At 38.4% G+C, this 26713-nt stretch overlaps 1 protein-coding gene across 2 annotated transcripts in view; it reads left to right on the forward strand.

Annotated features, from left to right (window-relative positions):
- The first annotated feature begins 15 nt into the window (after positions 1-15).
- RPS6KB1 (ribosomal protein S6 kinase B1) overlaps positions 16-26713 on the forward strand; it is a 41632-nt gene continuing 14934 nt past the window's right edge. Inside the window, exons 1-5 of one of the 2 annotated variants that reach the window (XM_090292683.1) lie at positions 16-236; positions 10272-10321; positions 11313-11433; positions 12835-12903; positions 26096-26243. In XM_090292683.1, coding sequence (XP_090148809.1) covers positions 96-236; positions 10272-10321; positions 11313-11433; positions 12835-12903; positions 26096-26243 — 529 coding nt within the window. In that variant the 5' untranslated portion in view covers positions 16-95. Of the gene's footprint in view, positions 237-743; positions 834-10271; positions 10322-11312; positions 11434-12834; positions 12904-26095; positions 26244-26713 lie in introns of those variants that run through there. The other variant, XM_090292684.1, reaches the window with a different exon arrangement.

Here is a 26713-nt window from a genome sequence, read left to right on the forward strand (position 1 = left end):
TGAGGAGCCAGTCTAAGGCCTAGGCGCAGACGCACTGAGCCCAGGCAGCCAGTGATGGCGGCAGTGGCGGCGGTGGCTGCAGCAGGTCCGGGCCCATGAGGCGACGACGGAGGCGGGACGGCTTTTACCCAGCGCCGGACTTCCGAGACAGGGAAGCTGAGGACATGGCAGGAGTGTTTGACATAGACCTGGACCAGCCAGAGGACGCGGGCTCTGAGGATGAGCTGGAGGAGGGGGTGAGGCCCGGGGTCCCGGGGGACCAGAGGTGACAGGGCCGGAGCTGCGGCGCGGGCCCTGGAAGCCCGGTGCATCTGAGAGCGCGGAAACCCAGGGGGCGCGAGTAGTCTCTAGGAGAAGCAGAAGCGCCGGGCGGCCCGAGACAGGGGAGCGGGCGGGGCGGACCTGGCCCTAGGTGTGAGGCCGCTGCGGGGCTCGCAGGTGCAGCTCGCGTCCCTAGCCCAGATCTGCGCAGCCGGGAGCAGTCTGCCGAGGGAGACGGGGCGCGCGGTCGATTCCTCCAGCTGTTGGACTTGAATGTGGCGGGGCGCGTGTGGTGTAGCGTGTGTTGGGGGGAGGGGGACTGCGCTTGCTGGGTGTCCCGAAAGTGCAGGTGAAGTGCGGAAGGGTTTCCCTTGGAGTGTAAGATTTCAAGTACTAAATCTTCAGACCTCCCACAACCTCCTCTCTTCTCGGCCTGTCGCTTCTCTCCTAGGAAGCGCTCAGCTGTTAGAAGTGACAGCTGAAAACTTCTGTCGGGAGTAGCGCTGCCGCTGCTGTTACAGCCACCAGGAGTTTTATTTCGGGAGCAAGGGGGCTCTGCTGCATCTTCCAGGGTTTGTTTGTTTGCTTTTTTTTTTTTTTACCCCCCTTCCGTGTGACTTTTTTTAAAAGTATTTATAACGACACACGGCATTTGTAACTTACTTTTTCCCCAGTTGAAGATGTCTACATTTTTTTTTCAAAATATTTTATGTAATTTTGGGGTGGAAAAAAAGCCCAGCGTTGACAGCTGTGATTTGGCTTGCCAAAAATAAATTGCTTGAACTGAGACTTGTGAATGGTGGTGTGAGGGCTCTCCTTGCTGTAATCCAGGCTGTTAAATTTAGAATTGTTTTTCCTAATTCATAGCTTGGTTTTACCATTGCTGTCTTTATAGTTTGTCATTCTTTATGGAATATTATTTTTTCAAAATAAATTTACTGAAAAATCACAAATTAAGTTAAAAAATGGTGTTGTCATACTGAATCACTGATTCTGGACAATCCCTTTTCTAGAAGAGTACGTGGGTTAATGACAGATGTCAGATGTTTGCTCTAACTACATAAGGGATTTCCCTTTATCTTACCTGATTTTTGTCCTCCCACAAATTGTTGACAAAAGATTGTGATGCTATATATAAAGAACTTTGAAAACTTTAAGAAACTCAGTGGGATAAAATAATATTGTTCTTTTCATAATCAAACGAGTAAGTCAATATTACAGTTTGGAAGGTGGATATTGAGATGTGTACTTTTAAATATGTTTGCCTATGTAATTCCAGTTAGCCTCTTACTGGAACATGTGATACACTGAATACAACTTGAAACAAAATGGGATTACTTCTGTTACATATAACTTGCTCTTGTCAGTTATATTGGCTCCATATGGCAGTGGCTTTGGAGCAGGACAGGGTAGAAAACTTGATAGGAAGGGTGCTTTATAAAATGTTCATTAGTCAAACTGATAGAATTTCCAACCATTGGTTTATCAGGAGAAGTTAAAGGAGTTGGCAGTAAAATACTGTATTAAGATACCTGTTATGAAATAGAACCTCATTGATTTTGGCCTGCTCCTGGACATTTGTTCTGTTGGGTATAAGATTTTGACAGGATTTGGAAGAGGAGGCTGGAGAAATTGGTAGAAATAGGAAAGAAAAAAATATGGCCACTACTCTGGGGAGAGGAACTTTGGGGAAAGAACAAAGATAATTAAAGAGAATTTTGAGGAAGAGCTTTAGCAAATTACGAGAGCTGTCCAGAAGGTATCCAGCCACGTAATATGAAAAATAGAGACATTTATTGAACAAGATACAAGATAGAAGAAACACTGTACATAGGACAGTGATGCCTCAGTCCCTATCAAAATAGGCACCTTGGGACCTCACACAGTTTTCTCAATCGCCATCAGCTGTCCCCGTTGTGTTTTCCTGAATCTCATTGAAGGTCTGAAATGTCTTCCTTTTTAAAGGTGATTTTTAGTTTTGGGAAAAGCCAGAAGTCGCAGGGCACCAAATCTGGGCTGTAGGGGAGGCAGAGTCACCTGAGTGATTTGATGTTTTGCAAAAAAACTGCACCAGACATGATGCATGAGCAGGGCGTGTTGTAGTGATGAAGCCGCCAATCACCAGTTTCCCATGGCTGTGGCCTTCTGAATTATCCCAATAGATTCCACCGAAGAATATTCAAGCTTAATGCAAAATCTGATGCAGGTGTGTTGTTCTACTTGTTTAGTCATTTTGAATGTGATGGCCACACAGTATGTGTGCTCACTGAACAGTGTCTACTGCCCCCACTGACTATTACAGTGAAGTCGTCATTGTTCACACAAGTGCATTCCAGTCCACTCTCCTTGGCTGCCAGGTTACATCGATGTTGCACAGATCATTCTCATTATGTTAACAATGGCTGGACTTTTTCTAAACAATCATATATCTTAGCAATACTCTTGGAGTTGAAAATATTTCTTTTGAGTGTATTATTCTAAGAGGTGCCTCAAGGTGGAAAAGCAAAAAGAGTTGGAGTGGGATTGGGTTGTACACCCAAAGAGATTCCGTGACATCCTGGTTCCTCTAAAATTAAAATTTTCTGAAAATGAAAGAAGCTTTGATTTTTAGAAAATCGGGCTATTGTGAATTTATAATACTAGCCCTGGCACGGTGGCTCAGTTAGTTAAAGTGTCCTGATTTGCCAAGGTTGCGAGTTCGATTCCTGGTCAGGGCATGTACAAGAATCAACCAATGGCCCTGGGCCAGTGCGGCTTAGTTGGTTGGGTAATGTCCTGAAAACTGAAAGGTCCCAGGTTCGATTCCTGGTCAGGGCGCATATGGAAGGCAGCCAGTCGATGTTTCTCTCCCATATCAATGTTTCTTTTCCTCTCTTTTTCCTTCTCGTCCCCTCTTTCTAAAATAAAAAATAAAAGGAGTTATTCAATTTAAAAAAGGAATCAAACAGTGAATGCATAAATAAGAGGAACAACAAACTGATCTCCCTCCCTCCCTCCCTCTCTCTCTCAAAAAAATTTATAATAATATAATTATATTCTGATGATTTGTGAATTTATAACCTTTAGAACATGAACTTTTTAAAACTTGGTGCATATCAGAGTAGCCTCACTTCTTCATTTTATAGTAAGAAAACTGAGGCATAGGCCAGAGAGATGATTGCCCACGACCACGTAGGTAACTAGTGGTAATGTCTTCTGACTCACTTCAGCAAACTTCACTGCACAGCTGCTTGTTTGTTTTTTAATTTTTTAATTTTTTTAATTGTATTTTTTCCCATTATCAGTTAGTCCCCTAGTACTCCCTGCTCCCCCCCGCCAGCAGTCACTGCACTGTTGTCCATGTCCATGAGTCCTTTTTGCTTTTTGCTCAGTCCCTCTACCCCCTTGCACAGCTTCTTCATTGCATTTACTAGTTTTATTTATAATGTGTTTCTTTGTGATCTGTCAAAAAGTGAGTTCAAATCTTCCAGCCTTGCCCACTAACTGTGTGACCTAGAATAAATTGCTTAATCTCTGCGACATATTTTTTCTCTGTAAATGAGTATTACATGAGATAAAGTACATAAAGTACTCTTAGAATATTTTGGCATATTAAGCACTTAGCCAATTTATGTAAATATAGCTTGTCACTGTTATGCATTGCCAAGAAATCAATCATTCAAGTTTACACTCATCTCTGCCTAGAGATTTAATAATAAATGTAGTTATACTAGAGGCTGCATTTTTAGGGCTGTAGCTTTTTTTTTCCTTTTTTAATTAAATCATTGGTCCTACTTTTATATTTTTTAGGTATGTTACACTGAGTGGATTTGTATTGGTAAATATATGTATTTACATAGCATTGTTAATTCTTTAGTGAGTAAAAGATGAAGAGCGTAATTTAATACATTTATGGATAAAGTTGAATGTTTGCTACCAAACTAAAAAAAAAAAGACCCTGATAGAATACCTCAGAGGACTATTATAAAACCAATGGATAAGAGATTTTTTTAGGGGGGGGAGAGTAGGTATTTTTAATTTTTTAAAATTTTTCCGCTGCTAGTATAACTTAGGGACAGTGAATTGAAACTAAGCGAAAGTTTTCCTCTAGAGATTTTCATTAGATTATGAAACTGTTGGAAACCTCTGCTTTCTGTGGAGACACAAAGTTAAAAGAGTAATAGAAAATTGTAATGGAATATTTAAAATCCTCAATTTTTATTCTACTAATTAAAATTTGAATTAGTCATAGATCTTACTGCATGAGTTTCAGATTGGGATATCAGGTCTTTATTGAGCAAAAAGTTAAAAAAAATTATAGTGCTTTGAAAAAAAAATGCTCTATAGATAGTATGCATTCAAATATTAATGATTGTGAAAAATTATAGAAAAAGGTTCATTATTGATGTTTATCTTACATTGTAGTAGGTACCTTAAAGCATTTTATTTTTATTTATTTCTTTAATTGAATTTATTGGGGTGACATTGGTTAATAAAACCACGCAGGTTTCAAATGTACCACTGTTAAAACACAATCTGCACACGGCACTGTGCGCCCGCCACCCAGAGTCAAGTCTCATTTCCCCCGTGCCTTCTCCCACTTTGCCCATCCACCTTTCCCTCTGCCAGGCTGTTGGCTGTGTCTGCGTTTTTTTGGTTTTGTTTCTTGCATAATCCCTTCACCATTTTCACCCAGACGCCCCTACTCCACCTCCCTCTGACAGCTGACAATCTGTTCTCTGTATCTATGAATCTATTCTATTTTGTTACTTTATTTTGTTCATTAGATTCCATATATAAGTGAAATCACGGTACTTGTCTTTCTCTGACTGGCTTATTTCCCTTAGCATAATACTCCAAATTCATCCATGCTGTCATAAAAGGTTAAATTTTCCTTTTTTACAGTTGAGTAGTATTCCATTTTCTGCCCTGGCTGGTTTGGCTCAGTGGATTGAGCATCGGCCTGCGAGCTAAGTGTCGCTGGTTCGATCTTCCAGTCAGGGCACATCAGAGAAGGAAAACTCTGACTCCAAAAAACCTCCGCTGCCTTGCGGCATACCTCTTCAGGGGAAAGGCTAAGGGAGTAAACCCCGACAGAAAATCCGGAGCCGGAGTCCCTAAGGCGGTTTGACGTTGTAGTCAACACCGGCAACTCCTGCGGCGCACCTGAAGCCAAGCTGTATTGACTCCGTCTTTCCCTTGGACCCTTCAGCTGCGAAGAGAGGGGGGGTCTGCTGCATGGGCAACAGCAGACCCTCCATATCACCCTGCCCAGGCTCTGTAGCTTCAGCTTCACTGGAGAGGACACTCCAGCGTCATCGTAAGATGTCGATTCAACACGGGAGGAGACAGATACCGTGTCACTCCCGAGTCGGACTGCACAGCCATTCTCGGCGGTGCAGATAGACTCTTAAGAAGCTACACCATCGTCTCTCGAGACGGACGGCTGCCGACGACGAGTATTCCATTTTGTAAATGTACCACCACTTTTTTATCTTTGTGGAATCGCTGGGCTATAAGGCAGTTCCATTTTTAACTTTGGGAGGAAACTTCAAACTGTTGTCCACAGTGGCCACACCAGTCTGCATTCCCACCAACAGTGCAGGAGGATTCCCTTTTCTCCAGATCCTCGCCAATACTTGTTGTTTGTTGATTTTTGTAAAGATTTTATTTATTTTTGGAGAGGGGAAGGGAGGGAGAAAGAAAGGGAGAGAAACATTGATGTGCGAGAGAAACGTCAGTTGGTTGCCTGTCACGCACCCCCATCTGCGGACCTGGCCGGCAACCCAGGCATGTGCCCTGACAGGGAATCGAACTGGTGACCCTTTAGTTCGGTTCACTGAGCCAGGGCTGTTTGTTGATTTATTGATGATGGCCATTCTGACAGGCATGAGGTGACACCTAATTGTGGCTTTAATTTGCATTTCTCTGGTGACTAGTGGCGCTGAGCATGTTTTTGACTGTCTGTTGGTCATCTGTATGTCCTCTTTGGAGAAGTGTCTATTTAAGTCCTTTGCCCATTTTTTAATTTGACTGTTTGTTTTCTTGGTGTTGAGTTGTATAAGTTCTTTATAAATTTTGGAAACTAACCCCTTATTAGATGAATCATTGGCAAATATGTTCTCCCATTCAATGGGTTGTCTTTTCAAATGATCATATTGATGGTTTCCTTTGCTCTGCAAAAGCTTTTTAGTTAGATGTAGTCCCATTTGTTTATTTTTTCTTTTGTTTCCCTTACCTGGGGAGATATATCAGAAAAAAATATTGCTACAAGAAAAGCCTGAGATTTTACTGCCTATATTTTCTTCTGGGATTCACTATAAAACATTTTTAAATTGTTCAAGATTTTGGGCAAAGTTTACCCCTTTTTTCCAATTACTCTTAATTACTGGATCTTATTTTATAAAGAAATGTCTGTGAACAGCAAAGCAAATGGATAAACAATTTAATGAATAGTTGAATTAAAAATATTTTACTGATTCTGTAACAGTTTCTTTAAATTTTTATAAACTCTAGCTTTCATTGGAACTTGAGGTATATTTACTTGAACTTATATGTAATTTCAGCCGAAGACTCTGCAAATAGTCATTCTGGTGGGCTGGATGTTTTTTGTTTTGTTTTTTAAAAAGATTTTATTTATTTTTAGAGATAGGGGAAGGGAGGGAGAAAGAGAGGGAAAGGAACATATATGTGAGAAACATCCTTATCTGGAATCAAACTGGAGACCTTTTGGTTTGGGTAAAGAAGCCCAAGCCACTGAGCCATATCAGTCCGAGCCTGGCAGGCTAGTTTGAAACAGTGTACTGTACAGTGTCTTGTATGGTACCATAGAGGAGCGTGATTCTACTTTGTCAGTCATAGCGGCACACATAAAAAGCATTGGTTGAGTCATAAAGCTCAAAGCAGCAGAAAAGAAAATCTGAATAAAGAGATTCCTGTGAAAGAATTGTCAGTGTGTATTATGTAATGTCAGTTTGATGCTTCTGGTGTGGGACTTATGAAAGAAACAAGTAACAAAAGAATTGTGCATCAAATGCTTCTGCTCCAGAAGGTAACGGTAGGAAGTTATAAACAGAGATGGTAGTGGTAATACAGGCCTGGCCAGCTCCGGAAATGAAACAGCCATGGGGCATATATTATGTGGCTTCAAAGTCGTGGTTCAGTGTTAACTATTCTGTGGTCTTTCATTTAGAATTAAGTAAAACTAACATTAAAGAAAAAAATTATATAATAATCAGTTTTATTACAGCTGAGAGAAGTAAATCTTTTGTCTTTAAAGTGACACCATTGTAGATGATTATATGAAGCACCAGAGACAGAAAACAAATAACCTTTTAGCCATAACCACCTCTACCTCCACCCTCACAAGAGACTGTATCAAGTTGAAACTGCAGGAATATTTTTTTCTTGATATTGCCCCATCCATATGCTTCAGTCTAATCATGAAACATAATCTTTAGTGTTACATGTCATCTTGATTTGTTCATAGCATGAGCAACTTATGACTAAAAACTTGTGTTTACGTGATTTCAGCATTTATTGTGTAAGAACACTGTCAGTTTTCTTTGTGTGTCTTGACTGTGTACTGGTACCTTTGAAGAGAGATGTGTCCACTTAAATAATTTTTGAATTATCTTAAAATTTTCATTAAAAATTTCTAATTTTATAGAGTATTTTCAATTAAGCAATATCCTTCTGTATAAATTGAAAAAATTCATAATCAGGCTGTATTTAAGAATGCTCATTTTAATGCTGTAGTTTTAATATTAATATAAATGTATTTTTGATGCCAAGTTATTATTATTTTTGCAATTCAGTGACTTTTAGTATATTGATAGAGTTGTACAACCATCACCACAATTTAGTTTTAGAACATTTCTGTCACCCTAAAAAGAAACGTTGGGTTCATTTACAGTCATTCCTCATTGCCACTCTTAGCCCTAGGGAACCACTAGTATCTTATATTTCTATAAATTTGCCTTTTCTGACATTTTGTATACATGGAATCATACAATATGTGGCCTTTGGTGTCACTTAATATAATCTTTGTGAGGATCATCTATGTAGTAGCATGTATCAGCACTTCATTCCTTTTTTGTGGCCAAGTGGTATTCTGTTGTGTGGATCAACTACATTTTATTTATGAGTTTACCAATTGATGTTTGCTGAGTTGTTTCCAGTTTTCAGCCATTGTGACTAATGCTGCTGTGAACATCTGTACCCAAGTCTTTGTGGAATATATATTTTCATTTCTCTTGAGTAGATAACTTGGGGTAGATTTGCTGGATCATATGATAACTCTATGTTTAATTTTTGAAGAAATTGCCTGTTTTTCCAAAGTGGTTACATAATTTTACTTACCCACCAGCAGTGTATGAGGGTTCCAATTTATCTGTATTTTTGCCATACTTAGTATTTTTCTGTCTTTTTAATTAAAGCTATCTTAGTGGCTATGAATTGGTATCATAGTGTAATTTTGGTTGGCACTTTTATAGTAGCTAATGATGTTGAACAACTTTCTATGTGCTTATTGGCCATTTAGGAGAAATACCTATTCAGATCTTAGCCCATTTTTTAAAAATAGGATTGTCTGGTTGTTTATGCATTCTTATTCTGTGGGTTTTCTTTTCACTTTCTTGGTAGTGTCTTTTAAAGTACAAAAGTTTTAAATTCTTAATAAATCCAGTTTATTGATTTTTTTCCTTACTTGTCCGTGCCCTTGGTGATGTGTCTTTAAGAAATCATTGTCTATCCAAAGAGCATGAAAATTTACTTATTCCTAGGTTTTCTCTAAGAATTTTATACTTTAACTCTAGCATTTAGGTCTGTGATTTATTTTGAGTTAATTTTTATGTATCATGTTAAGTAGGGGTCACAAGTAATTTTTTTCTCATGAATATTCAGTTGTCTCAGCACCAATTATTGAAAGACTTTTTTTTCCCATTGAATTTTCTTGGCATCTTTGTCAAAAATGAGTTGACCATAAATGTAAGTGTTTTTTTTCTAGGCTCTCAGTTCTATTTAATATATCTATATATCTGTGATACGCCAGTACCACACTGTCTTGATTGTTGCCGCTCTGTAGTAGATTTTTAAACAGAAAATGTCAGTCCTCCAACTTTGTTCTTTTTCAAGATTGTTTTGGCTGTTTTGGGTCCCTTGCTTTTTTTGTATGAATTAGAGGATTAGCTTGTCAATTTCTGCAAGAAAGCAACCTAGGAATTTGATATGACTGAGTTGAATCAGTAGACCAGTTTGGATAGTTTTCCCATCCTAATATTAAGTCATCTGACCCATGAACATGGAATTTCTTCTGATTTATTTAGGTCTTCTTTAATTTCTTTCAGTGATATTCTATAGTTATCAAGTATACAAGTCTTACACTTCTTTTGTTAAAATTTTTTCTAAGTGTTCTATTCTTATGATATTGTGAATGGAGTTATCTTAATTTTATTTTTGAATCATTTATTGCTGGTGTACAGAGGTTAATTAAATTTTGCATTTGCTGGTCAGAATAAATGTTTCGCCAGCATGACTCTTAACAATTTGAGAGTGTTGCTTATTATTTTGCTTTGATCAGCCACATTGTACTCTAATATCTTGGACTGGTTGTGATTAACTTAGGCTTAGTTAGGTTGTAATTATATAAGGTTTATCTTAGTCTTGTGTATCAGAATAGCACTTTGTATGAAACATTGGATTTAGTAACTCAGACTTAGAATGTAGTACCTTCCATGTCATTATACACAAAATACATGTAATTTTTGAAGGAAGAAATCACCTGGTTTTATTTGTGGATCGTTGATGAGTAGCATCTGTAGCTTAGTTGTCATATAAAATTACAAGTGAAATCTCTATAGTATTTTTTGTATACCTTATTTTGTTTATCACTACATTTGCCCTTAACGTATAGAGACTTTTTAGTCTGGTTTATTCCATTTATCCTCCTTCAGTAATGGGGTGAAGTATCAAACATTTTTATTTTATGTTTATGAGATTATTTATCTTTAAAACTTTAACATATTTTTCAGGGTCAGTTAAATGAAAGCATGGACCATGGGGGAGTTGGACCATATGAACTGTAAGTTTCTATGAAAATATTTCATTGTGCTCTCTTTCTCACAAGTAGGTTTATCAGCTCTAGTTCATAGCCATCATGTGAGTCCAGTAAACTGTTCTTAAATATCTAGTCATACATGTAAAATTAGTTAATTGAGTTTGGCATCAATATAGTAACATACCCAGGGTTTTGAGATCATGTATGAATTTTGAGAAAAAGATCTTCCTTTAGATTCAGAGTATACTAAATATGAGTAAATGGGTTAGGAATTTTCACTAGTTTAATAGACAACCAACTTTTCTTACTGGAATGCCCCCATGAGTCAAATAGTTCTTGTTTTGCTTATAATACACCATTCAAACAGTGATTTGTACAATCTAAAGTTTTTTTAGGCACACTCCATTAGGGGAGTATGGTAATTAATCTGCTCTGTACCGCAACCCTTGGATTGTGGGGGGACCGAGATCACTCATAGAAAGCATTTAAGTGACTGACAAAACTGCCACCCTTTTGGAGTCTTTAAATCAAATCCATAGTCCATATGGAAAGATGTGTGGATATATTTTTATTAGCAAGAATTTATGTAGCATAAAGGCTTGAACTAATTAGGTACTTTTAGAATGCTCCCAGGTTTTCTGCTGAGGTTGGATAATAGCTGATCTTACAGACATTTTGAATGAACTAAATTTGAATAACTGGAAGTCTTTTTTCCTTTGTCAACTTAACAAACTTGTTCTAATTTATCTTAGTTTGGTGGTGCTTGATGTTTATGAAAATAAATACTCACTAGCACATTATGTAAACAAGCAGATAAGTAAGCAATTTGTCAAACCACCCTAATCTTGACCTACCATGTCATTGAATCATTATGTTTACTTAGGACACAGATACTAAATTTGCTATCATGTACTTTTTTCCTTTTAGTAAATTAATTGCATTTCTCTTTCTAACAATATGCTGAAAGTAATTGAACTTTTTGCAGATTTACTTTTGATTTTGCTTTTCTCTCCAGTGGCATGGAACATTGTGAGAAATTTGAAATCTCAGAAACTAGTGTGAACAGAGGGCCAGAAAAAATCAGACCAGAATGTTTTGAGCTACTTCGGGTACTTGGTAAAGGGGGCTATGGAAAGGTAGGAAGTATTTTGAAATGAGAGCTGTTGTCTGTCTTGAGTAGATTGATTTCTTATATCCTGGTTTCAGTAACCCTCTTCATATCAGCAAAGGATATAATCCCTTACCCTCTATTATTTGAGGAATGTGCGGTAGTTCTCTTTCTAGCACCATACACATAGAAGCCTGGCACATAACTGACAATCAGTCAGTAGCTGTTGACTAAGTAAATAGCAACTGTCCCAGGCAAAGTCTGTTCCAGGGATTCATTTCTTCCTTTGGTTTTAAATGGTACCTTCTATAAAAAAAACAAAAAAAATCACTCCTTACTTTCAAGAGGCCTGGTACATTAATATCTGTTATTGTCGTCTGTTAAACTCAGTTGGTTTTCTTTGACTTAGAGAATCTAGAGCAAGGGTTAGGGAAGTTGAATATAAGAGGGGAGAAGAAAAATGAATAGAACCTTTTAGTTTCATAGTTTTTCCCAAGGCTTTCTAAAATAAGACTTCACCTTTGAGTGTTATGCCCAAGAGAGTTTATACCCAGCCATTCTCTCTCAAAGTTGGATAACTATTTATGTATTGTGTAGTATTAATTTTTGCAAACTATGACATAGTATATTCTTAAGCTTAAGGACACATTTAATATGTTCTAATCATCTTGTATGTGTAACACATGCTCTTTGAGTCTCACATTTTTTCACTGTTGCATGAAAATGTATAGCTAGCTATTTTTTTAAGATGCCATTTATTTATTTTTAGAGAGGGGAAGGGAGGGAGAAAGATGAAGAGAAACATGGATGTGTGAGAGAAACATCAATCAGTTGCCTCTTCCACGTCCCCAACCGGGGACCTGGCCCACAACCCAGGCATGTGCCCTGACTGGGAATAGAACTGGTAACCTTTGGGTTCTCAGGCCGGCACTCAATCCACCAAGCCACACCAGCCGGGGCTATAGTTAGTTATAGTTATTTTAGGGAATATGTAAACAGTAATTCCTGTCAACTATTATTAAATAGTTTTATGTGAAGCAAGAACAGTGGCATGCTTGGAAGAAATTTATGAAATATTTTATAATGTTTAAGTTTGGTACTATGCTTCTGGGAACCCCGCTTATAGCTTTTTCTAAGCAAACTTGTATTTGATGTGTAAACATTGAGTGCTCATCATTAGATGATCATGGCCCAACCCTGCCACCAGATGTCAGCAGGCCAAATAGGAAAGTCCCATCTTGTGTGACAGATTTAACTAAATCTTTAATATAGTTGGCTTCAGCCCCTCATTTTTGCATGCAGCCCTTTTTGGTAGTTTTATGAGACTCTAAACTACTCTATCATTTGTTTCTTAGAAATAGGAATTAAGGGAGTGTAACTAGCATAGTTTAGCCTTTAATAACACACACACACTTTTATTTTTATACAGGTTTTCCAAGTACGAAAAGTAACAGGAGCAAATACTGGGAAAATATTTGCCATGAAGGTGCTTAAAAAGGTGATTCCTTCCCTCCTCTTTCTCCCTCAAACTATATTCTTAATTGCTATATAATCCACATTTTGGTTTAAAATTCTCAGTCAAAAAGTTTTTCTAACACAATTTTTAAAAAGTATATTTGATCAGTTATGTTGTTACAGTAGTCCCATTTTTTTTCCCTTTGCTCACCTCTGTCCAGTACCCCCTGTCCCCCAGCAATTCTACCCCCCTTAGTTCATGTCCATGGGTCGTGCATATAAGTTCTTTGGCTTCACCCTTTCCTATATTCTTAACATCCCCCTGTCTATTTTGTACCTACCAATCAATTATGCTTCTTAGTCTTTGCACCATATCCCCATTTCTCCCCCTCCCTCCTCCCAGCTGATAACCCTCCAAATGATCCCCATACCTATGATTCTGTTCCTATTCTGGTTTGCTTAGTTGGATTTTGTTTTTATTTTTTAGATTCAGTTGTTGATAGTTCTGAGTTTGTTGTCATTTTAGTGTTCATAATTTTGATCTTCTTTTTCTTAAATAAGTCCCTTTAACATTTGATATAATAATGGCTTGGTGATGATGAACCCTTCTAGCTTTACCTTGTCTGGGAAGTGCTTCATCTGCCCTTCCGTTCTAAATGATAGCTTTGCTGGCTAGAATAGTCTTGGTTGTAGGTCCTTGCTTTTCATTACCTTGAATACTTCTTGCCAGTCCCTTCTTGCCTGCAAAGTTTCTTTTGAGAAATCAGCTGATAGTCTTATAGGCACCCCTTTATAGGTAACTGTCTGCTTTTCTCTTGCTGCTTTTAAGATTCTCTCTTTATCTTGAACCTTTGGCATTTACTTATGATGTGTCTTGGTGTTGTCCTTCTTGGGTTTAGCTTCTTTGGGACTCTGTGCTTCTTGGATTTGTATGTCTATTTCCTTCGCCAAATTTGGGAAGTTTTCCTTCATTATTTTTTCACATAAGCTTTCTTTCTTTTTTTTGTTTATATTTCTTTATTTCTTTATGTATTTACAATATGCTTTATTGATTATGTTGTTACAGTTGTCCCAATTTCTTTTCCCTTTGTTCCCCTCCACCCAGTGACTCCCCCTCCCTCCAGTTGCCCCCCCCCCTTAGTCCATGCCTATTGGTTGTACATATAGTTCTTCTCAGCATCTTCCTGTCTACTCCACTCTCTCCTACTATGCTTCTTAATTCCTGTACCATCTCCCTCCCTTTCCCCCCTTCCCCCTCCCTGCTGACCTCCACCCATAATGTTCCCCATACCTATAATTCTTTTCCCACTCTTGTTGCCTACTTACTTTGCCTTTGTTTCAGTTCCCTAGTTTCTGTCGTTGGTTGTTGTGATACAGTTTTCATTTTAATGTTCATAGTTTTTTATCCTTCTTCTCCTAAACAAGTGCCTTTAACATCTCATATAACAGTGGTTTGGATCTGATGAACTCCTTCAGTTTTACTTTGTCCTGGAAGCACTTTCTCTGTCCTTCTATTCTGAAAGACAGCTTCACTGGACAAAGTAATTGTGGCTGTAGGTTTTTGCTTTTCATTACTCTAAATATTTCTTGCCAGTCCCTTCTTGCCTGTAGAGTTTCTTTTGAGAAATCAGTTGATAGTCTTATTGGGACCCCTTTGTACATAATTCTCTGCTTCTCTCTTGCTGCTTTTAAGATTCTCTCTTTATCCTTAATTTTTGACATTTTGATTATAATGTGTCTTGGTGTGGTTCTCCCTGGGTCCAGTTTTTTTTTTTTTAACTCTCTGTGCTTCCTGCTCCTGTAAGTCTTATTTCCTTCCCCAAGTTAGTTAAGTTCTGCTTCATTTTTTCACATAATTTTTCTATTTCTAGTTTTTCTTCTTCACCTTCTGGCAACCCTACAATTCGGATGCTGGCCTGCGCATAGCTGTCTCATAGGTTTCTGAGCCTCTCCTCATTTTCCTCACTTTTTGTTTCCTCTTTCTGCACTGGTTGACTGTTTGTTCCTTCCCGATGTTCCGATTTGTTGATTTGATCCCTGGTTTTCTTTCCCTCATCACTAGTTTCGTATGTGTTTTTGTTCATTTCAGCAGGACTAGCCTTCATTCCTTCCCCATCTTGTTTAAGATCTGCCGTTAGGTCTTTAAGCATTTTTATAACCAAAGCTCTGAACTGTGCCTCAGAAAGGTTTCCTATCTGCTGCTTCGTTAGATTAGATATTTGCTGTCTGGTCAGCTGCGTCACTGGGATCTCTATCATGATCTGTTCCATCCTGACAGTTTTGTGTTTACCTTTGCTTCCTGGGTGGGGCTGTCACACCTCCTATGCCATAGGGGGCAGAGCCCTGTGCATTTGTCACAACTGGGCGACCCTTCTCACCACGCTGTGGCGTTTTCTATGGGGGTGTGGGTCCAAGATGGATACCTGCCATTCACTCTCTGCTGAGAGATTGGGAGCCTCCTCCTCTGTCCCCACCTGCTCCGGGCCTCACAGTCTGAGGCAATGGGGGTCTGCCTTCCCTGGCATTGGAATTGCAAGCTGATGAGTCTGGTCTACAGCCGGGGGTGCTCCCCAGGCGCTTCTTGCTTCCCCTTAAATATGGTGTCTGTGCTTGCTGCTTGTCCTGCCGCCGTCACCGCTGCTGCCAGCACAGCTTGACCTCTCTGCCCCAGCTTCACCCCTCCTACCCGTCCGGATGAGCCTACCACTCTTTATAACTTCATACGTTGGACTTCCATTTATTTTCTGGAACTTCTGGTTATTTATGGTTTTGTGGTAGTTGTATTACTTCTTAGTTGTGGAGGGAGACAGAGTGTGTCAGTCTAGGCCTTCATCTTACCTGGAAGTCTCCTGTGTTTTTTCACATAAGCTTTCAATTTCTTGCTCTTCCTCTTCTCCTTCTGGCACCCCCATGATTCGGATGTTGGCACGTTTAAAGTTGTCCCAGAGGTTCCTAAGCCTCTCCTGATTTTTTTCAATTCTTGTTTTCTCATTTTGCTCTGGTTGACTGTTTTTTTCTTCCTTATGTTCCAAATCATTGATTTGAATCTGGTTTCCTTCACTTTACCATTGGTTTTGTGTGGATTTTCCTTCATTTCACTTAGCATAGCCTTTACTTCTTCCCTTATGCATTTGCCATACTTAAGCATATCTGTCAAGTCTGTGAGCATCTTTATCACCAGTGTTTTGAATTCTCTGTCTGTTAGGTTTTCTATCTCCTCATCTGTTAAGTTGGCTATCTCCTCGTCACTTAGTTCTCCCACTGGAACCTTGATCTGTTTCCCCTTTTGGGCCACACTTCTCTCTCTCCTCATTCTGACAGGCTCCTGTGTTTGTTTGCCTCTGCATCCCAGGTAGAGCTGTTGCTCTTGTTTCATTTAAGGGGCGGAGCCTTAGGGATTTGTTAGTACAGGGCGATCCATTTCACCATGTTGTGGCGCTGTGTGTAGGGGAGGGGTCTGAGAGGGAACAGTGCCGCTTGCTCAACACCCCCCCCCTTTTCCAGGCACCTCTTCCACTTCCTAAGAGGTTGGCACCCCTCTAGCTGCTGCCCTGGCCGTTGTTCCCAGAGTGGGTGGGTCTGTGGATGTTCTAGGACCATGGGGGCCGTTTAAACAAGTGGATTCTGCTGAGAGACTGGCAGTTTCTGCCTCCATCCTAACCCCCACTGGTTTGTAGTCAGAGCAATGATGCCTGATTTTCCCTGGCACTGGGACCGTGGGCTGCACGGTCCGGTCAGGAGCTGGGAGTGCTCCCCAGATGTCCCTCCCCACTTTTTAAAACGTGTGACTGAGCTTTCTGCTGGCCTACCGCTGCTGCTGCTGCCGCTACCACCCCGGCTCCACCCCTCCTACCTGTCTGGATGAGTATTTCTTCTTTATATCTTTGTTAGACTTCCATGCAGCTTGATTTTCTGGAACTTTTGGTTGTCTCTAATTTTGAGGTAGTTGTGTTCCTTCCTAGTTGTGGAGGGAGATGCAGCGTGTCTGTCTAGCCCTCCGTCTTGGCTGGAAGTCCTCTAACACAATTTTAAATCCTCTTTGAATCTGAGATATATTTGATTATTATTATTCCTGTTTTCTTTCTGCATTGGGAGGGAAGAAAGCAGAGTTCTTTGAATTTTTCTCTGAGGTAACTCCTTCAGCTCTTTGTTCTGGTCTCCATATTTCTAAGTAATAAGTATATTCTGCTATCACTTAACTCATCAGTTTTAGAATTATGTATAGACTTTCTACTTTACTCTCTTTACACCTTCCTCCCTTTACCCTGTCCTCTCATTTTGCTTCAGTTCCATTGAATTTAGTATTGTCTTCCTGTACCTTCCAACAGTTCTGTAAAACACCTTTCAGGCCAGTGTTCTATGGTCGCACTTATTAGATAATCTATTAGTGCCATTTATTTTCCTAGTTCTGTCCCGTAGGAACCTTCTATACTGATAGCTCCCTAGGCATAACTGTCATTATTGGACTCTCCCTTTACCACAGTCCTTGGAATTCTCCTGACTCCTTCAACGCTGGATTCCTTTTTTCCCAGACCCCATCCCTTCCTTTTTCCTAGTTTATGCTCCTTTCCCTTGTTTTAGTGATCACCTACTAGTGGCTTCCTGAAAAAGGAGGCATGAAGGTAAATTTGGGGGGGAGATATTGTATATTTGTAAATTCCCTTATTATACCCTTACACTTGTTTGATTGTTTGGGTGCAGTTTTTAAGTTGAAAGTAATTTTCACTAAGGATTTTGCTCCATTTTTGTCTAGTTTTGAATGATTTTGTTGAGAAGTTCCTTACCATCCCAATCCTTTTGGATCTGTTTTTCTTTGAAGATATTTAAGATTTTCTTTTTATTTCTGATGTTCTAAATTTTTACAGTGATATGTCTTGCTTTGATTGTTATTTTTGTTTATTTTACTCTTTCAATCTTAAAAGTTTCAGTCCTTTAGCTCTAGAAAATGTTATTATGATCCCTTTGATAACTTACCCCTCTAATGTTTTCTTGTCTTGAAACTGAAGTTAGTTAGATGTTGAACCTCCTGGACTGAGCATCTATTTTTCTTATCTTTTCCATTTGTTCACTTCCTTGTCTTTTTGTTTACTTTCTGAGATTTTTCTAGAAACTAATTGATTGATTAATTTATTTTTAGAGAGAGAGGAAGGGAGAGAGAAGAAGAAAAAACAAAATATTGATTTGTTGTTCTTATATGTGCCCTGATGGAGGATTGAACCAACAACCTTGGCATATCGGGACAATGCTTCAGCCAACTGAGCTATGTCACCAGGGCATAGAAATTTATCCTGTCACTTTCCTAAGTTCCTGTTTTCTTTTACTTTGATTTAGCCTTTCTCTTCCATGTCAAAGGCCTTCTTTAGATGTCTGGTGTCCTTCACTAATCATATTTAAGAGTGGAACTCTGAAAAGCCTATCAGAAGTTCCAGGTATGTAGGCTTCTCTGTAGGGCAGTCGCGTGGTTACCTGGCCATTGACTGAGAACCTCCAAATATCAGAGTGTGTAGGTCTTTTTTCTGGTATGGATTAATTGGTGCTGAGAAAGATCCTTTTATTCTTTTGCCTAGAAAAGCGTTCTGGAGCTGGCTGAGACAGAGGAGATAGAGGTCTCACCTTTCCACACGCAGACTTTCACTGGAGTCATTTTTATGGATACTTCAGCACTGCACTCTGTATTGATCCATCCCTCTCTTTTTTTCTAAAAAATATACCTCCCGGCGGTAGTTCCCTGACTAGTTAATGTGGGGATGGGAACCTTGTTGGTGTATCTGTTCCTTATTTAGACTTTCAGATAATCTCCGTGTTTCTGGTTCTCCACCTTCTACTTGCTGCAGCGTCCCTGATGACTCTAATTTTTCTTTCTTTCTTTTTTTCTTTCTTTTTGTTTTTGCTTTTTGCCTATACTTTTTGAGCCTTGCTAGGATTCTGTAGATGGAATCAACTTCTTCTGAGTTATTCTTTTTGGCCCGCATTTAGATTTGATCATACCCCACTCTACTAAGCCGTGTACTATTGCTCTGTCCCCTTTCTGTCATTACTTTCTGAGGTATGGAGCTACCCATTTTTCCTAGTTTTATTGAAGCTGGATTATGTGTGTTTGGTTTCTTATTTTTTTTATTTGGTCTTAATTTCTTAAAAAGGAAAAACACACACACTGTCTTATAACAAGTATTAGTAGAAAACTATTAAAAGGTAATCAAAATGACTTTAAAAAAATTGTAGGGTTTTAAATACTTTGGTTTTTACCTTCTTCTTGATTTTCACTTAAGCAGTATAAATAACTTCTTACTTTAAAAGTTGAAACATATTGTGGCCACACATTATTGGTGATTGTTTTAAAGAAGCAATTTAGGTATTCTGAACATCAGCTTTGGCATTAGCAAGTCAGGATTAATCTGCTGTCTGGCTTTCCCATTGGAATCATTTGAGGTTAATGATTTTTTAATCTGCAAACTATATTAGGTGTAGAACTGGAGACAGTATAATAATGTTTATTCTAGAAATGTTAAAAGAAATATGGGTCAGTATTCTTAGAGTAATCCGTTCCCTTGGATATCTTTTTTTATTCGTGCCTGATAACTTGCGCTGACCATAATTAGTCATATTCAATAATTATATCTTGAATGAGGTGTGTTTCTGACATAGCTTTCTGTAATGAAAAGAAGAAGGTGCTGTTGGTTTTTCCCACTGTAGGTAGGTGGGTGGGTGTGGTGTATTGGGAAATCCATAGACTTAATTACTGCTAAATGCCAGGCCTCCTTTTTGGGCCTAGGCATCTAAGACCTACCTTGCTTACCTCTCCTTTACTTAGCTACCACTCCTTCCCACTTTCAGGGTTTTTCTTTCCCCAACCCTGGCTAGAGAAACCATTCTTCTTTTGATATTCCTGAAAAAACTCACAGGAAAAATAATGAAAGTGAAGAGGTTGCTAGGGTTAAGCCCAAGGTGTTAATTCCTGAATCCCTAGGTAAGATGACTACATACCTTCTTTGAGTTTATTTCTTCTAATTTTTGATCCTGCAAGTGGAGAATACTAACCTTGCTGACCTGAGTATGTGGTAAGAATATACCTCTTTCCGAAAGCCTTAGAAAAGAAACCAGGGTAGAACCAGGTGTCTCCTTTCTTAAATGAGTTGTTTGTATCTGGACAGTCTACCCTTATAGGTATGGTCCCATTTGGATATTTGCTCATGGCAGAATGTTGAGGAAAAGACTGTTTCCAACAACTATCTCTCTACCCTACTGTTGGAAAAAAAAAATGTACTCTGGAAGCAAACTATTACTGCCTTTGTCCTTGGTTTGGTCGGCACTGCAAATTTTAGAACCTTTGACCAAAGACTAGTGGCTCACAGATAGGTCATGCTTCTTCTATTCCTCCTTTTATTGAACCAGTTGAGAACCCGCAATGTGCCAGGCATTATGCCAGATACTACGATTTAGTATTTGAAACAAATATAGTCTCTGCCTCTTACTCTGCTTACTGTGTAATTCAAGGGAAGTACTGATTAGCTTATTCTTTTAAAAATTAAAAAAAAAAAAAAAAAGATTCTAGAGAGAGAGGAAAGGAGAAAGGGAGAAACACCGATTTGTTGTTCCACTTACTTTTGCATTCACTTGTTGCTTCTTGTCTGTGCCCTGACCGGAGTTCAAACCGGCAACCTTGGCACATCAGGACGATGCTCTAACCAACTGAGCTACCCAGCCAGGGCCAAGCTTATCCTTCTACCCTCTGGTTAAAACCCACACTACTTTGAGTTTAAGCATATAGTCTCTCACCTTTTATTAGCCTCTTTCCCCCACTCCCCAGTCTTGTCATCCTGAGGGTCTTCACTGTCTTTATATTAAATAAGTAGTCAATAGCCTAGCCTTCTAATTCCTTAGTGATCTCAATTCTGTCAGTTTTCACCTCCGTTCCACTTCACCAGCCCACAGGGTTGTATCGTCCGCCTCTGAAATAATTGGGCTAGAATAGGAAAATAACATTTTTTACTTTTTTATTCCCGTAATGCCTGGTCTTTGGCCCTAAGCCCTTTAGTGTTTTGACCTTTCTATTTTTTCTTCTCAAGTTCTTAGTCTCTTTTTAATTTCATTTTATTCTTTTTCTTTTTTAATTTATAAGCCATTTTTCAAATTTTTATTCTATTTTATTGGGGATGACATTGGTTAATTCACTTTATTCTGAATCTAGCCTAATCAACATGATCTACCACTTCAGTCACTTGCTAGCTACATTGACCTTATGTTCAGGAAAGTCCTAACCTTAATCAATTTAGTTGTCAGCGCTCCTTTATTCCTGTATCTCAGCTGCTGAGCCATTACTGGCAGAAATCAGACCAACTTGTAGATTGCTGCTGGGTCAAACTCACAGTCCCCAGTTCGTTTGGACTCTCAGACTCACCAGACATTTTTCTGCGTATCCCTAGACAACTTCTTCCGTCCCTACAGCTGTTAGAGATGGGACTCCCTTTGCAGTTCTGCTTTGAACTCCATGCTCCGTACTGTGTTAATCTGCACTTCCTTCTCTCAGGCTTAGTGGGAGATGTGTTCCTCCTCCTTTCCAAAGCTACACCCTCCCTTTGTGTTTTGGATCCCATCCCTTTCTGCCTCCTCAGGGTCTTTTCTCTGCCACTCCTCTCTCTTATCTCTATATATTCACGTTTTTGCCATATTTAGCCAAACAAATTCTTCCTTCGCTCGAGGTCTCCCTCCAGCTTTCTCCCTCTTTGTCTTTGACAGATGAGTTTATTGAAAAGTCATGTTTTATTCTTTTTTCACTCACTATATTTTGATTAATGATTGGTATTGCAATGGAACACTCTTGTCTCCTAGTTTACCACCAATCTCCTAATTGCTGAATCCAGTGATCTTTACTTAATTCATCCTTAATTTACCTCTCTGTTGCATCGAAGCTATTGACTGCAGCATTTTGAAGCACTGCTCCCCTGACTTTTGTGATTCTACTTTATCAATTTTTTATCTTATCTCTTAGTGCCTCACTTCTCAGACTTTCTCAGAATTACTTATTTAAAAAATTCAAACCTCCTGAGCAGTTAAAAAATAATATTTCTTTGAAATTTTTAAAGCTTTCCAAAGAGTTGCAAGAATAGTACAGTGCTTACCATTGTTAAGTTTGCCATATTTTCTTTGTCTCTCCCCCTCTCTCATCTCCTCTATATATGTATATTAAAATTTTTTAAATTGATTTTAGGGAGAGAGAGAGAAACATTGACTTGTTGTTCCACGTATTTATGCATTCATTGGTTGTTTCTTGTATGTGCCCTGACCAGGGATCTAATCACATCCTTGGCATGTCGGGATGATACTCTAGGCAACTGAGCTAGCTGGCCAGGACCTGTTAAAATTTTTTAGTTACACAATTTAAAAGTTAGCTGTAGATATAATGACACTTTGCCTTTAAATGATTTTAAATCTCTTTATGTATGTATTTCTGTATGGAAATAAAGAAATTCTCTTAAGAATAAGAGCATTTTCTTTTCTTCTAATTTTTTAAATATCCTCACCTGAGGACATGCTTATTGATTCTTTTATAGATAGCAGTAGGGAAGGGGGGAGAGAGAGGGAGAGGAACGTTGATCGGTTACCTGTTGAATACATCCCTACTGGGGACTGCACTTACCTGGACTGGGGGCTGAACCTGCAACCCAGGCATGTGCCCTGATGGGGAATTGAACCTGTGACCTTTCGGTTTATGGGACAATACTCCAACCGACTGAGCCACACTGGCCAGGGCTGAGGGCATTTTCTTATGTAACCACCTTATAATCGTCATACTTGGGAAATTTAACATTGATATACAGTACTGTTCTCCAATTTTCAAATACATTGTCCATACTCAGACTTCCCCAGTTGTGTCAGTAATATCCTTTCTAGCTGTCATGTTTATTTTTACTGTTCAGGATTTAATCAAGGGTCACACACTGCATTTAGTTGTCCTATCTCTTTAGTTTCTTTTACTCCGGAGCCTTTTTTTTGGTCTTTCATGACTTGGACATTTTTTGGAAGAGACCAGGCCAGTTGTTTTGCAGTTTCCTTTAATTTGGATGTGTTTCATTACTTCCTCATGAAAACACTTAAATATAAATTTAGGTTAACTTTTTGAAGGTGTGTTGTATCCTCAGTATATAGGCTCAGGATGTACATTATGTTTGTCTGTCCCATTATTCAACAAGATTGAGTTTGATCACTTGACGGAGGCCGTGTCCACCAGACTTTTCCATTGTAGAGATACCTTTTCACCTTTGTCATTAGTGTCTATGAAGAGACTGTGTGAGTATTCCGTCCTAGTAATCTTTTACCCAAAGGTTTTATCATCCATTGTTTCTTGTTCAAATTAAATATTACTATGGTGCTTATAAAATGGAGACTCTTCTTTTTATTGTTTTTTCCAAATTAATAAAACTTTTGTAGATAAGTGCTCTTCATGCTTTTTTAAATTTAATTTTTTAAGTATCAGTATGAACTTTTCCCCCTAGTGTTATCTATTTCTTTTGTTATTCATTTTGGTCTTCAAATTGTCCCACATTTTGCTAGAGAGAGCTCTATTAAGATGATTTCTGAAAAAATAATAAATAAATAACATCTTTTAAATATAATTTAAAAAGATAACTTTTATGTCCTTTTAACATATCCCTCTCAGTTTTTGAGTACGTCCTCATTTTTTGGTACATTAGAGTGCTTCAGGTTTAACCTGCACGGTCCCTGGCCCTGGCCCAGAACTGATCATTTCTCCCAAGGAACCCTGATTTTTTTTTTTTTTGGTAGAGAAACCAAGATATTGGTGCCAGCTATACCCCTTGTCACTAAAGTGTCATTGTGTCTGGCTCTTGAAGTGGACAGAGCTAGGAAGTTTTTGTTTAGTTTTTTTCCTTATTAATTAATTTATTTATTTGTTTATTTTTATATTAAATTTATTGGGGTTGACATTGGTTGTCTTTGTTTTAAATCATGGCTTCATTTTGATATACCTAATTCCAGTCCAATTTTGTAAGGAGGTTCTTCCCTCAGTCCATATTTACACCTCCATTTTCCATAGTGAGGTACCTGATAATGTCAATAAATTTATTCATTTGCTCAATTGTACAAAATATGCATAATAGTTTGAGAATACCAATACTGCTGGCAGCTACAAACCTAAGTGTGGTTTAAGATTTGTTAACTACAGCATAGGAAATATAGTAAATAATATTGTAATAACTATGTATGGTGCCAGGTGGGTACTAGAAATATAGGGGGAACACTTTGTAAAGTGTATGATTGTCTAACAACTATGCTCTATACCTGAAACTAATACAAAATAATAATGTAAACGGTAATAGAAAAATAAAAGATTTCTTTGTAATTTCTGTGATGCTGTGCTTGCATATATGTACTAAGTGTGTAGTGTAAAGTTATTTAACTGTCTTTAGTTTACTGTGGTAAACTTTTCAGTGTAACATTCAATTAAATATACGTATTTCTGAGCCCTGGCCTGATAGGCTCAGTTGGTTAGAGCATTGTGCCAATACACCAAGGCTGAGGTTTGATCCTGGGTCAGGGCACGCACAAGAATCAGTCAATGAATGCATAAATAAGTGAAACAACAAATCAGTGGTTTTTTTCTCTCTCCCTAAAATCAATCAATTAGAAAAAATATATACATATATATGTATTTCTGTTGTATTCAGTTTTATTTTCCTTCCCCATCCTTGTTGATTTAACTTTATTTTCTAAATGTGTAAAACAGTAACATGGTTCAGAATTCAAAATCTCCATTTTATAATCATAGTAATATTTGATTAAGGCCAGAAAAAAATGCGTGAGAAATCCATGGAGGTGTTACTCAGAAGGTGTATCTCATTCCCTTGCCTGCCTTTCTGTTGTCATTAGCTTTGGTTTATCTTAGTTGGGTTTTAAATTGCAGCTATAAGCAGAGACATGTATACATAGTCTTATTTCCCCTTTCTTACACAGAATGGTAGCATAACGTGTATACTGTCATGTTGCGCATGCTCTTTTGCACCTTGCTTTCATAGAGATGTTTCTCATTCTTTGTATAGCTTTTTTACACATTGTGTAGCTAGTGCATAGATTTTCAGCCAATATTTTATGCATGGGCATTTAGGTTGTTTCTAATTTTTACTTTTACAGATCATATTGCAACTAATAACCTTGTGTATATGTTTTTTCTTGTTGCTGGAGGTGCACCAGAACTTAGTCCTAGAACTTAGACTTAAGATGTCCAAAACAATGCATCATTTGTTTCCCAAAACTTTTTTCTTCACGTCCAATACCTGTTATTAAATGACACCATTATCTATGCTATTACTTAAACAGAACCCACAGTGTCATCATTTTGTCTCATATCTGGTTAGTCAGCAAATGCTAATGATGTATTTACGCCCCACCCCACCCCTTTTTTTAACCTTCATTTTCTTAGTTACAGGTCTGACTTCTCGCTTAGTTTACTGGCCTTCTAATTGGTCTCATTTCATTTCTTCCCTAGAACTCCACGTTATTACTAGAACTGTCTTTCTGAAGGCCAAGTGTTACTCATTTCCCTTACCTCAGCATTGCTCCCCTGCCTCCATTCAAACACCTTTGCTTAGATGCCCAGGCCTTCCATTTCCTGGCCTCCGCCGCATCTTCTGCCTAATCCCTAACCGCTTCTAACTATACTGAACTCTAGAGTCACTAGACATGCCGTGTCCTGGCAAGCCTCTTTTGCACTGGGAATGCTTCTTTTATGTCCTCCACATTCTGTGTTAGTAACTTCATGGTGCTGCTTAGGTACCGCCACCTCAAAGACCTCTTACCAGGTTAGATGCGGTTCCCCTGCTCTCCCGTGGCACCTTGGGCGTACCGTACTGCCCTATCTCTGTTCCCGAGACTTGAGGCTCCCATGGGCTAGAGACGCCTTCTGTTCTGCTTTCTTGTTACAGAGCCCAGAGCATAGTAGACATTCGACAATTAATGAATATATGAATAAACATAATCTGTTCACAGATTTTAAATAGTATCTTTAGGGTTTCATTTATTGTACATGTTCACTGCAAAAAATCCAAGCAGTGCAGATATATATAAGAATTAAGTGCCTTCCATTTATCTGTATCTCATTTTCTAGTGTTAACTATGATTAATAGTTTAATATTGGAAAGAAAAGCACAAATTAGATTTTCCAGTTACTATAGAATAAATGTCTACTATTTTGTTCTTATAGATCATCTCTTTTCCTTTAGGCAATGATAGTAAGAAATGCTAAAGATACAGCTCATACAAAAGCAGAACGGAATATTCTGGAGGAAGTAAAGCATCCCTTCATTGTGGATTTAATTTATGCCTTTCAGACTGGTGGAAAACTCTACCTCATCCTTGAGTATCTCAGCGGTCAGTACACACAGTTTGGTGTAATTATTTGCATTTGCTCCAGAAACTGGGTCAAAACATTAGTTTCCAATGAAAAAGTGCTTTTTCCCAATGTGATCAAATACTTCTTAAAATTGACAAATACATTGATATAAGGAATTCAGATGTGAGCAGATGTTTCTTTTTGCAGACAGATACGAAGGAAACTTTACAAGTTAAGTTTTTTCTCCCACCTATAAAATTTTATCTTAATTCCTTTGTGATAATTTACTTAATAAAATAACAGACACCTACTTGATAGAGCCATCAAATTGACTGCACTTGGGTAAGATACTGTAATTCAAATAAATTACTAAAGTCTTTCTTTCTCAACTGAATTAGAAAGCTTACAGTGTTATTTAAGATATTGAGTATTTTTGGAAATGCATCTTAAAGCAAGTATTTTGGTTTAATGTAGCCTTATTGATAGATTAAGCAGTTTACATTAGAAA

The sequence above is a fragment of the Furipterus horrens genome, unplaced genomic scaffold, assembly GCF_987537825.1.
Source record: "Furipterus horrens unplaced genomic scaffold, mFurHor1.1.pri manual_scaffold_11, whole genome shotgun sequence".
NCBI classification, from domain to species: Eukaryota; Metazoa; Chordata; class Mammalia; order Chiroptera; family Furipteridae; genus Furipterus; species Furipterus horrens.